At 47.3% G+C, this 13,052-nt stretch overlaps 2 protein-coding genes across 2 annotated transcripts; both read right to left on the reverse strand.

The window, feature by feature from the left end:
* Window positions 1–1,049: 1,049 nt before the first annotated feature.
* On the reverse strand, window positions 1,050–2,210 carry LOC119215822 (odorant receptor 131-2-like). The gene has a single exon (XM_037468275.2). The coding sequence runs from the start codon at window positions 2,019–2,021 to the stop codon at window positions 1,050–1,052; it is 972 nt and encodes a 323-aa protein (XP_037324172.2). The 5' UTR covers window positions 2,022–2,210.
* Window positions 2,211–7,819: 5,609 nt separating this feature from the next.
* Window positions 7,820–8,991, reverse strand: LOC119215327 (odorant receptor 131-2-like). Its single transcript, XM_037467403.2, has one exon. The coding sequence runs from the start codon at window positions 8,786–8,788 to the stop codon at window positions 7,820–7,822; it is 969 nt and encodes a 322-aa protein (XP_037323300.2). The 5' UTR covers window positions 8,789–8,991.
* Window positions 8,992–13,052: the final 4,061 nt, after the last annotated feature.

Here is a 13,052-nt window from a genome sequence, read left to right on the forward strand (position 1 = left end):
GGCCATTCGACAGGATCGATATGAAGGATAAAAGAAGGAGGCCACTCGTACTTCCTGTTTGCATAGGCGACCTCCTACGTCGCCATGACGACAGCAGCCAGGCCGCTCGACCTCTACGAGACTCTACAAGAACTAAGATGAATTCAAAGTCTATTACACAACACCATATATAAAACACTTTGTTTCATCTTATCTTTAGTACATCTATATTAATGTTCTTTTACTCTAAAATGTATACGTTATAATACATGTGCTATATATGTGTGTAAATATTTGTAATATGAATAGTGTTTTTCCACATACATCATGCTCAGATAATGTCTATATGACATTATGAATAATACGATCTCTTAATAAATACATTTAAAGACTATACTGCTTTGGTAATACTGCTGATCTAAAGTTTAGGACCAATAAATGGAAAACAATCTCTAAATGAAAGTAAATTAAGATTTTAGAGGACTATTCAACAATAGGAAACATGATAGAAATATCAATATCTTTATTATAGTCCCAAACATTATTACTCTCACATTAATAATAATCATAAGAGTAAAACACAGCCACAGATCTTTGATTCATGTGGTTTATAAGTGGACTTTTAATAATGTTGAATTTGTCTGCAGAACTCAGCTCAACGGTTTTATACAGTTTCATTCAATATTTCAATATTCAGCATTCAGTCTCTAAATAGAACACAAAAGTCTTCAAGACTAAAGGAGACACATGAGAGGAATCAACGCGGTAATGAAGAGACAAATAATGCGCGATGGACAGTGGAAACAAGCAGAATCCAACCTGATCTGAGCTCTTCTACTACGCTGCTTCAAGTGGGATCGTTTAAAAGTCTCCACAGAGTGAAGAGAGAGGATTCAGTTTACACATAAATGCCTATGTACATGAAAACATGATAACTTTCTATACATACATGTTAATTAAATTCATGTTTGAATAAATACATGTTTACATAAATACATGTTTACATCAATATATGTCACATCAATACATGTTTAAATGAATCCATGTCACATGAATACATGAATGTGTATTTAAACATCACGCATGTGAAAGTGGGGACGCGTGGTGCCGATGGAGAGCGTCAGCCCACAGCTCAGATGCTGCAGCAGCACCGGTCGGATGCTCTTATCTCGGAGGCCGTAGATCAGAGAGCTCAGACACCGGGGGAAGATGAAGATGGCGACGTAGAGAACGTTCTGCAGGCGCACAAACAGGAGGCGGCTCACGCTGCGCGAGAGCGCCACGAGGACGGGGCTGTACAAGGTGGACGAGAGGCTGAGGCCCACCTGCACCAGGTGCAGCAGCAGCGTGTCGCGGGCCCTCCTGGCCGAGGCTCCGCCACTGGAGGCCAAGCGGGCTGCCATCGTCACGGCGACGTAGGTGGAAGCCACGACCACGCTGGTTGACGCAAACAGGAAGTAGGTGTAGCCTCTGTCATAGACCTCGGACACAACGCCGAGCATCATGCGATCCTTGGAGCAGAAGTCGGCCATCTGCAGGCTCTGCAGGTCCTTAAAGGGAAAGTCCAGCAGCAGGACGACCTGCGTGAGGACGTTCATCCAGCTGATGGCCCAGACCGCCGCCACGGCCACCGCCGTGCTCCTCGCTGTCACTAGGGTGGCGTGCCTCAGCGGGTGGCACACGGCCACGTACCTCTCCAGGGACATGACCACCAGCGTGAGAGGGGACACCGTGTTGGTGAGGTCGGCCAGCATGACGAGGACGCCGCAGGGCGGGTAGGTGAGCGGCGCCCGGCTGACGGCCAGCAGGTAGAGCAGTTGGCTGAGGGCCATCTGCGTGGTGTCGGCGCACAGCAGATTCAGCAGCAGCAGGTAGCGAGGGGTCTCACGGAACAGAGGCCGGCTCCTCAAGGTCATCAGCATGGCGGTGTTGACCAGGAGGAAGATGCAGCACGGGACCGTGGTCAGCGTGGAGAACATCACCGACTCCAGCAGGCCTTGATACTTCAGCCCCCCCGTGGTGTTGGTGAGGGACGCCATCATCGGGGGCTCCCTGCTGCTGCTTGTTACCCTGCGCAGGCCGTCTGCCAGGTGAGCTCACCTTCACGCTGCTTATGTGAGCTCAGTCCTTCCTCACGCCCAGTGAGACGGCCACGCACTGGGAGGAGAAATGTCATGTGACCTCTTCTGTGCAGGAGAGTAGAGGAGCAATGCAATGGTTCAACTTTTTTGGTTTGGTTGGTGCAGGGCAAAGATGAACAAATTTAACTTGATTAATAACAGGATTTTCTGTGATTAACAGCGATCGCATCATGCTCAAAATTCAATAATACGTGAGAGTGTATTCTTTTATAGTACTATGCTGACTGTTGGTGCGTGTTGGTGCATGTCGGTGCGTGTTGGTGAGTTTTACTGCGTATCGGTGAGTTTTGGTGCGTGTCGGTACGTTTTGGTGAGTTTTAGTGCGTGTCGGTACGTGTCGGTGCGTTTTGGTGGGTGTCGATGGGTTTTGGTGAGTTTTGGTGCGTGTTGGTGAGTTTTAGTGCGTGTCGGTGTGTGTCGGTGCGTGTTGGTGAGTTTTAGTGCGTGTCGGTACGTGTCGGTGCGTTTTGGTGCGTGTCGGTGCGTCTCGGTGAGTTTTGGTGCGTGTTGGTGAGTTTTAGTGCGTGTCGGTGTGTGTCGGTGCGTGTTGGTGAGTTTTAGTGCGTGTCGGTGCGTGTTGGTGCCTGTTGGTGCATGTCGGTGCGTGTTGGTGAGTTTTAGTGCGTGTCGGTGGGTGTTGGTGCATGTCGGTGAGTTTTAGTGCGTTTTGGTGCATGTCGGTGCGTGTCGGTAAGTTTTACTGCATGTCGGTGTGTGTTGGTAAGTTTTACTGCATGTCGGTGCGTGTTGGTGAGTTTTGGTGCGTGTTAGTGCGTTACGGTGAGTTTTGGTGCGTGTCGGTGCGTTTTGGTGTGTTTAGGTGCATGTCGGTGCGTTTTGGTGCGTGTGGGTGAGTTTTAGTGCGTGTCGGTGCGTGTTGGTGAGTTTTAGTGCGTGTCGGTGCGTGTTGGTGCATGTCGGTGAGTTTTAGCGCGTGTCGGTAAGTTTTACTGCGTGTTGGTGAGTTTTAGTGCGTGTCGGTACGTGTCGGTGAGTTTTGGTGCATGTAGGTGCATGTCATTGAGTTTTGGTGCGTTTTGGTGCCTGTCGGTGCATACCGGTGCGTGTTGGTGAGTTTTAGTGCGTGTCGGTGCGTGTCGGTGAGTTTTGATGACTTTTGGTACGTGTCGGTAAGTTTTACTGCGTGTCGGTCAGTTTTAGTGCTTGTTGGTACGTGTCGGTGCGTTTTGGTGGGTGTCGTTGAGTTTTGGTACGTGTCGGTGAGTTTTGGTGCGTGTAGGTGCATGTCATTGAGTTTTGGTGCGTTTTGGTGCATGTCAGTGCGTGTCGGTAAGTTTTACTGCATGTCGGTGTGTGTCGGTAAGTTTTACTGCATGTCGGTGCGTGTTGGTGAGTTTTGGTGCGTGTCAGTGTGTGTCGGTGAGTTTTGGTGCGTTTTGGTGCGTGTTGGTGCGTTTTGGCGCGTGTTGGTGAGCTTTTGTGTGTGTCGGTGCGTGTCGGTAAGTTTTGGTGCGTGTCGGTGTGTGTCGGTAAGTTTTACTGCATGTCGGTGCGTGTTGGTGAGTTTTGGTGCGTGTTAGTGCGTCTCGGTGAGTTTTGGTGCGCGTCAGTGTGTGTCGGTGAGTTTTGGTGAGTTTTGGTGCGTGCTGGTGCGTTTTGGCGCGTGTTGGTGAGCTTTTGTGTGTGCCGGTGCGTGTCGGTGAGTTTTGGTGCGTGTCGGTGTGTGTCGGTAAGTTTTACTGCATGTCGGTGCGTGTTGGTGAGTTTTGGTGCGTGTTAGTGCGTCTCGGTGAGTTTTGGTGCGCGTCAGTGTGTGTCGGTGAGTTTTGGTGCGTTTTGGTGCGTGTTGGTGCGTTTTGGCGCGTGTTGGTGAGCTTTTGTGTGTGTCGGTGCGTGTCGGTGAGTTTTGGTGCGTGTCGGTGAGTTTTAGTGCGTGTCGGTGCGTGTCGGTGACTTTTGGTACGTGTCGGTAAGTTTTAGTGCTTGTTGGTATGTGTCGGTGCGTTTTGGTGGGTGTCGTTGAGTTTTGGTGCATGTCGGTGAGCTTTTGTGTGTGTTGGTGCGTCTTGGTGAGTTTTAGTGCGTGTCGGTGCGTGTTGGTGAGTTTTAGTGCGTGTCGGTACGTGTCGGTGCGTGTCGGTGCGTCTCGGTGAGTTTTGGTGCGTTTTGGTGAGTTTTAGTGCGTGTTGGTGAGTTTTAGTGCGTGTCGGTACGTGTCGGTAAGTTTTACTGCATGTCGGTTCGTGTCGGTGAGTTTTGGTGCGTGTCGGTGAGTTTTGGTACGTGTCGGTGAGTTTTGGTGCCTGTTTGTGCGTGTTGGTGACTTTTTGTACGTCTCGGTGAGTTTTAGTGCGTGTCGGTGCGTGTTGGTGCGTGTCGGTGACTTTTGGTGACTTTTGGTGCGTGTCGGTGACTTTTGGTGACTTTTGGTGCGTGTCGGTGCGTGTTGGTGAGTTTTAGTGCGTGTTGGTACGTGTCGGTGCGTGTTGGTGAGTTTTGGTGCGTGTCGGTGAGTTTTGGTGCGTTTTGGTGCATGTCGGTGCGTGTCGGTAAGTTTTACTGCATGTCGGTGTGTGTCGGTAAGTTTTACTGCATGTCGGTGCGTGTTGGTGAGTTTTAGTGCGTGTTGGTACGTGTCGGTGCGTTTTGGTGGGTGTCGGTGAGTTTTGGTGCGTGTTGGTGAGTTTTGGTACGTGTCGGTGAGTTTTGGTGCGTTTTGGTGAGCTTTTGTGTGTGTTGGTACGTGTCGGTGCGTTTTGGTGCGTGTCGGTAAGTTTTACTGCATGTCGGTGTGTGTCGGTGAGTTTTGGTGCGTGTCGGTGCGTTTTGGTGCGTGTTGGTGAGCTTTTGTGTGTGTTGGTACGTGTCGGTGCGTTTTGGTGCGTGTCGGTGACTTTTGGTGACTTTTGGTGCGTGTCGGTGACTTTTGGTCACTTTTGGTGCCTGTTTGTGCGTGTTGGTGACTTTTTGTACGTCTCGGTGAGTTTTAGTGCGTGTCGGTGCGTGTTGGTGCGTGTCGGTGACTTTTGGTGACTTTTGGTGCGTGTCGGTGACTTTTGGTGACTTTTGGTGACTTTTGGTGCGTGTCGGTGCGTGTTGGTGAGTTTTGGTGCGTGTTGGTGAGCTTTTGTGTGTGTTGGTACGTGTCGGTGCGTTTTGGTGCGTGTCGGTGACTTTTGGTGACTTTTGGTGCGTGTCGGTGACTTTTGGTCACTTTTGGTGCCTGTTTGTGCGTGTTGGTGACTTTTTGTACGTCTCGGTGAGTTTTAGTGCGTGTCGGTGCGTGTTGGTGCGTGTCGGTGACTTTTGGTGACTTTTGGTGCGTGTCGGTGACTTTTGGTGACTTTTGGTGACTTTTGGTGCGTGTCGGTGCGTGTTGGTGAGTTTTGGTGCGTGTTGGTGAGTTTTGGTGCGTGTCGGTAAGTTTTACTGCATGTCGGTGCGTGTCGGTGAGTTTTGGTGCGTGTCGGTGCGTTTTGGTGCGTGTTGGTGAGCTTTTGTGTGTGTTGGTGCGTGTCGGTGAGTTTTGGTGCCTGTTTGTGCGTGTTGGTGAGTTTAAGTGCGTGTCGGTGAGTTTTGGTGACTTTTTGTACGTCTCGGTGAGTTTTAGTGCGTGTCGGTGACTTTTGGTGACTTTTGGTGCGTGTCGGTGCGTTTTGGTGCGTGTCGGTTAGTTTTGGTGACTTTTGGTACGTGTTGGTGAGTTTTACTGCGTGTCGGTGCATGTCGAATTGTGTTGGTGAGTTTTAGTGCATGTCGGTGAGTTTTGGTGCATGTCGGTGCGTTTTGGTGCATGTCGGTGCGTGTTGGTGAGTTTTAGTGCGCATTGGTTCAGGCTCAAAGTACTTCAGGCTTGTAGTACTTCCGGTTGGTAGTACTTAACGCTCGTAGTTCTTCAGACTCGTAGTACTTAACGCTCGTACTTAGTACTTAGGTTGTCGATTTCTCTTAGCTCTTTCTGTGGAAAACAACAGCCAGGATGCAGCAAAACACACCTGACAGGTGAGAGAACTCCTGACCAATCACAGACGAGGACTCCACACTCAACAAAAGTCAAACAAACTGCTGTCAAAAAGACTCATTTTGCTTTTAAAAGGATTCTATAATTGATTTAAATTGCAGCTTTAACAGCACATGTGAATAAAGTCAAAGACCATCTGTGGATAAAGACTTTTTACTCTTCAAAGGTTCTTGGTCCCTTGAGAGAGGAATCCGATCAATATTTAATGTGTCCTAATGAGTCTTTGGGGATCGGGTCGTTGGGGGAAAATTCTCTCTGTGGCTAAATCTTAACTCAACAAACTAAAAACAACAAGTCCACAACAACAACCACGACGACGACAATGGGAACTTTCAGAGAAGTTACCATGACGTTAAACTTTATCCATCTTCAAAATGTTGCTTTTAAAGCAGAAAAGTTGAAAAGCTCACATTAAAATCCACAAAGTAGATTTGTTGTTGACGCAGTCAGGATTAATAGAAGATGTTCTGATAAGTCAGGAAGACTTCTTTAAAGAATGGAACACAAATGGAATGATAAATGATCACTAACTACTGCGTAAGTGAGGAGTCAGCTGACCGGATCGCTGTTTTACTTTCTATTATTATAACGTTTTACTTCATTCTCACTTTGTCTTGTTTCTCTGTGTTGTTTCGTGTCGGGGTTTGTGTGGTTTGCGGTACGTTGGCGGCCATTCGACAGGATCGATATGAAGGATAAAAGAAGGAGGCCACTCGTACTTCCTGTTTGCATAGGCGACCTCCTACGTCGCCATGACGACAGCAGCCAGGCCGCTCGACCTCTACGAGACTCTACAAGAACTAAGATGAATTCAAAGTCTATTACACAACACCATATATAAAACACTTTGTTTCATCTTATCTTTAGTACATCTATATTAATGTTCTTTTACTCTAAAATGTATACGTTATAATACATGTGCTATATATGTGTGTAAATATTTGTCCTATGAATAGTGTTTTTCCACATACATCATGCTCAGATAATGTCTATATGACATTATGAATAATACGATCTCTTAATAAATACATTTAAAGACTATACTGCTTTGGTAATACTGCTGATCTAAAGTTTAGGACCAATAAATGGAAAACAATCTCTAAATGAAAGTAAATTAAGATTTTAGAGGACTATTCAACAATAGGAAACATGATAGAAATATCAATATCTTTATTATAGTCCCAAACATTATTACTCTCACATTAATAATAATCATAAGAGTAAAACACAGCCACAGATCTTTGATTCATGTGGTTTATAAGTGGACTTTTAATAATGTTGAATTTGTCTGCAGAACTCAGCTCAACGGTTTTATACAGTTTCATTCAATATTTCAATATTCAGCATTCAGTCTCTAAATAGAACACAAAAGTCTTCAAGACTAAAGGAGACACATGAGAGGAATCAACGCGGTAATGAAGAGACAAATAATGCGCGATGGACAGTGGAAACAAGCAGAATCCAACCTGATCTGAGCTCTTCTACTACGCTGCTTCAAGTGGGATCGTTTAAAAGTCTCCACAGAGTGAAGAGAGAGGATTCAGTTTACACATAAATGCCTATGTACATGAAAACATGATAACTTTCTATACATACATGTTAATTAAATTCATGTTTGAATAAATACATGTTTACATAAATACATGTTTACATCAATATATGTCACATCAATACATGTTTAAATGAATCCATGTCACATGAATACATGAATGTGTATTTAAACATCACGCATGTGAAAGTGGGGACGCGTGGTGCCGATGGAGAGCGTCAGCCCACAGCTCAGATGCTGCAGCAGCACCGGTCGGATGCTCTTATCTCGGAGGCCGTAGATCAGAGAGCTCAGACACCGGGGGAAGATGAAGATGGCGACGTAGAGAACGTTCTGCAGGCGCACAAACAGGAGGCGGCTCACGCTGCGCGAGAGCGCCACGAGGACGGGGCTGTACAAGGTGGACGAGAGGCTGAGGCCCACCTGCACCAGGTGCAGCAGCAGCGTGTCGCGGGCCCTCCTGGCCGAGGCTCCGCCACTGGAGGCCAAGCGGGCTGCCATCGTCACGGCGACGTAGGAGGAAGCCACGACCACGCTGGTCGACGAAAACAGGAAGTAGGTGTAGCCTCTGTCATAGACCTCGGACACAACGCCGAGCATCATGCGATCCTTGGAGCAGAAGTCGGCCATCTGCAGGCTCTGCAGGTCCTTAAAGGGAAAGTCCAGCAGCAGGACGACTTGCGTGAGGACGTTCATCCAGCTGATGGCCCAGACCACCGCCACGGCCACCGCCGTGCTCCTCGCTGTCACTAGGGTGGCGTGCCTCAGCGGGTGGCACACGGCCACGTACCTCTCCAGGGACATGACCACCAGCGTGAGAGGGGACACCGTGTTGGTGAGGTCGGCCAGCATGACGAGGACGCCGCAGGGCGGGTAGGTGAGCGGCGCCCGGCTGGCGGCCAGCAGGTAGAGCAGTTGGCTGAGGGCCATCTGCGCGGTGTCGGCGCACAGCAGGTTCAGCAGCAGCAGGTAGCGAGGGGTCTCACGGAACAGAGGCCGGCTCCTCAAGGTCATCAGCATGGCGGTGTTGACCAGGAGGAAGATGCAGCACGGGACCGTGGTCAGCGTGGAGAACATCACCGACTCCAGCAGGCCTTGATACTTCAGCCCCCCCGTGGTGTTGGTGAGGGACAACATCACCGGGGGCTCCCTGCTGCTGCTTGTTACCCTGCGCAGGCCGTCTGCCAGGTGAGCTCACCTTCACGCTGCTTATGTGAGCTCAGTCCTTCCTCACGCCCAGTGAGACGGCCACGCACTGGGAGGAGACATGTCATGTGACCTCTTCTGTGCAGGAGAGTAGAGGAGCAATGCAATGGTTCAACTTTTTTGGTTTGGTTGGTGCAGGGCAAAGATGAACAAATTTAACTTGATTAAAAACAGGATTTTCTGTGATTAACAGCGATCGCATCATGCTCAAAATTCAATAATACGTGAGAGTGTATTCTTTTATAGTACTCTTTTATTAAAGTAACATTAGAATATAAGATGGCAACAGCCATTTCGTGCATGTTGGTGCGTGTTGGTGAGTTTTACTGCGTGTTGGTGAGTTTTAGTGCGTCTCGGTGAGTTTTGGTGCGTGTCGGTACGTTTTGGTGCGTGTCGGTACGTTTTGGTGGGTGTTGGTGAGTTTTGGTGGGTGTTGGTGGGTTTTGGTGCGTGTCGGTACGTGTTGGTGAGTTTTGGTGCGTGTCGGTGCGTTTTGGTACGTGTGGGTGAGTTTTGGTGGGTGTTGGTGGGTTTTGGTGCGTGTCGGTACGTGTTGGTGAGTTTTGGTGCGTGTCGGTGCGTGTCAGTGAGTTTTGGTGCGTGTCAGTGAGTTTTGGTGCGTGTTGGTGAGTTTTAGTGCGTGTCGGTACGTGTGGGTGAGTTTTGGTGGGTGTTGGTGAGTTTTGGTGCGTGTCGGTGCGTGTCAGTGAGTTTTGGTGCGTGTCAGTGAGTTTTGGTGCGTGTTGGTGAGTTTTAGTGCGTGTCGGTACGTGTCGGTGAGTTTTGGTGCGTTTTGGTGAGTTTTAGTGTGTGTCGGTGCGTGTCAGTGAGTTTTGGTGCGTGTTGGTGAGTTTTAGTGCGTGTCGGTACGTGTCGGTGAGTTTTGGTGCGTTTTGGTGAGTTTTAGTGTGTGTCGGTGCGTGTCAGTGAGTTTTGGTGCGTGTCAGTGAGTTTTGGTGCGTGTTGGTGAGTTTTAGTGCGTGTCGGTACGTGTCGGTGAGTTTTGGTGCGTTTTGGTGAGTTTTAGTGTGTGTCGGTGCGTGTCAGTGAGTTTTGGTGCGTGTTGGTGAGTTTTAGTGCGTGTCGGTACGTGTCGGTGAGTTTTGGTGCGTTTTGGTGAGTTTTAGTGTGTGTCGGTGCGTGTCAGTGAGTTTTGGTGCGTGTTGGTGAGTTTTAGTGCGTGTCGGTACGTGTCGGTGAGTTTTGGTGCGTTTTGGTGAGTTTTAGTGCGTGTCGGTACGTGTCGGTGAGTTTTGGTGAGTTTTAGTGTGTGTCGGTGCGTGTCAGTGAGTTTTGGTGCGTGTTGGTGAGTTTTAGTGCGTGTCGGTACGTGTCGGTGAGTTTTGGTGCGTTTTGGTGAGTTTTAGTGCGTGTCGGTACGTGTCGGTGAGTTTTGGTGAGTTTTAGTGTGTGTCGGTGCGTGTCAGTGAGTTTTGGTGCGTGTTGGTGAGTTTTAGTGCGTGTCGGTACGTGTCAGTGAGTTTTGGTGCGTGTTGGTGAGTTTTGGTGCGTGTTGGTGAGTTTTGGTGCGTGTTGGTGAGTTTTAGTGCGTGTCGGTGCGTGTCAGTGAGTTTTGGTGCGTGTTGGTGAGTTTTAGTGCGTGTCGGTACGTGTCGGTGAGTTTTGGTGCGTTTTGGTGAGTTTTAGTGCGTGTCGGTACGTGTCGGTGAGTTTTGGTGAGTTTTAGTGTGTGTCGGTGCGTGTCAGTGAGTTTTGGTGCGTGTTGGTGAGTTTTAGTGCGTGTCGGTACGTGTCAGTGAGTTTTGGTGCGTGTCAGTGAGTTTTGGTGCGTGTTGGTGAGTTTTGGTGCGTGTTGGTGAGTTTTGGTGCGTGTTGGTGAGTTTTAGTGCGTGTCGGTGCGTGTCAGTGAGTTTTGGTGCGTGTCAGTGAGTTTTGGTGCGTGTTGGTGAGTTTTGGTGCGTGTCAGTGAGTTTTGGTGCGTGTTGGTGAGTTTTGGTGCGTGTTGGTGAGTTTTGGTGCGTTTTGGTGAGTTTTAGTGTGTATTGGTGAATGTTGGTGCGTGTCGTTGCGTGTTGGTGTGACACACTACTAGTTCTCTGTGTATAAGTTCTAAGTGTATAAGACAGACTGTACTAAGGTTGACATTACATGTCATTTAGCTGACGCTTTTATTCATTTATACATTTTTCATCAAATAAGCAGTTTCAAAACATGTTATAGAAAAGTGCCATTATAAGTACAGTTTAAGTGCTACCATTTGTTAGTGCTACGGTGTTTTAGTCAAGATAGAGTCTAAAATTATACATTATATAACATGTCACGGCGGGTGCTGGTGCAGGCGGAAGCAGGACTCAAACGCAGGTTCTTCCAGAAAACTGTGCTCTTTATTCCAAAACCAGGACAACGTGCACCAACGGAGAGTAACACGGACAATGACGCGACAAGGGACAACAGGCACACGGGGCTTAAATACACAAGGGAGGTGCAGGTGATTGGACATTGGTGGAATCAATCAGGCAATCACAGGACAAGGCAGGAAGTGAAGTTACCCAGGACCACAAGGAACATGAAACTTCAAACTAAAACTGGAAGAGAGACCAAACCGTGACATAACACATATTTTTTATTCTACTGCTCACTTCCCATCCGACCCTGGCACCCCACATTCATTCTCTCATCCTATTGGTCCCCAGCCCACCAACCTAAGGCTTCCTATTGGTTAAACCTACATGTCAATCAACTGTTATGAATAACATTGAACAATATTACACGGTAATAAGATACTTCTAGTTTGCAGTGGTGACAAATAGATTTGCTTTTATCGACTACGTCGTCTGGTAGAGATTATGTTGAAAATGTCTTTTTCAAGCTTCTTTGAGGCCTCTTTTGAGATTATGTATAGAAAAAGGTTCATTGCAGTTTCTAAAGTCAGAGCTTCACGTGTTGAAGCTGCATTCTCTGTACTTACCACCGGGGGCAACTCCTGTGGTCCTATAGACCTTCTATGGGAAGATGACTTCTCTCTTAGTAAACATCGTTCAGAGTAAGGATACATCGAGGCGTATACAGCGTCTCTACGTCAGCCTCAGTCTTTCTATGGTAAAAACAACGTTACGAAAATCCAAGGCGGCTACAAGAAAATGGTCAAACTTGAGACTTAAGATGAGATATAAGTAAATAAATCTTTTGGAAACACGCCTTCACATTACAGTGTAAAGTTCATTTATTTGTCTTATTAACTGTGTGACATATTGAATCAACAAAAAGTGGGATTATAGAAGACAAACCTCAGAAGAAACCCAAATCTTTGGAAAATGTCGTCACTTTGTACTTTTCATCTTTCAAACTTGTCAAGCCTGGCCATTGCTCAAGTGCTCCCGTCGCCATGGAGATCGCAATCACAATAATGATCTGAAAACATTAAGGAGTGATGGTTTTAATATTTAATATGTCTTAATGAGCGATCAGAGGGGAGCTCTCTGTGGAAAACAACAGCCAGGATGCAGCAAAACACACCTGACAGGTGAGAGAACTCCTGACCAATCACAGACGAGGACTCCACACTCAACAAAAGTCAAACAAACTGTTGTCAAAAAGACTCATTTTGCTTTTAAAAGGATTCTATAATTGATTTAAATTGCAGCTTTAACAGCACATGTGAATAAAGTCAAAGACCATCTGTGGATAAAGACTTTTTACTCTTCAAAGGTTCTTGGTCCCTTGAGAGAGGAATCCGATCAATATTTAATGTGTCCTAATGAGTCTTTGGGGATCGGGTCGTTGGGGGAAAATTCTCTCTGTGGCTTAATCTTAATTCAACAAACTAAAAACAACAAGTCCACAACAACAACCACGACGACGACAATGGGAACTTTCAGAGAAGTTACCATGACGTTAAACTTTATCCATCTTCAAAATGTTGCTTTTAAAGCAGAAAAGTTGAAAAGCTCACATTAAAATCCACAAAGTAGATTTGTTGTTGACGCAGTCAGGATTAATAGAAGATGTTCTGATAAGTCAGGAAGACTTCTTTAAAGAATGGAACACAAATGGAATGATAAATGATCACTAACTACTGCGTAAGTGAGGAGTCAGCTGACCGGATCGCTGTTTTACTTTCTATTATTATAACGTTTTACTTCATTCTCACTTTGTCTTGTTTCTCTGTGTTGTTTCGTGTCGGGGTTTGTGTGGTTTGCGGTACGTTGGCGGCCATTCGACAGGATCGATATGA

Source organism: Pungitius pungitius, chromosome 16 (genome assembly GCF_949316345.1).
Source record: "Pungitius pungitius chromosome 16, fPunPun2.1, whole genome shotgun sequence".
NCBI classification, from domain to species: domain Eukaryota; kingdom Metazoa; phylum Chordata; class Actinopteri; order Perciformes; family Gasterosteidae; genus Pungitius; species Pungitius pungitius.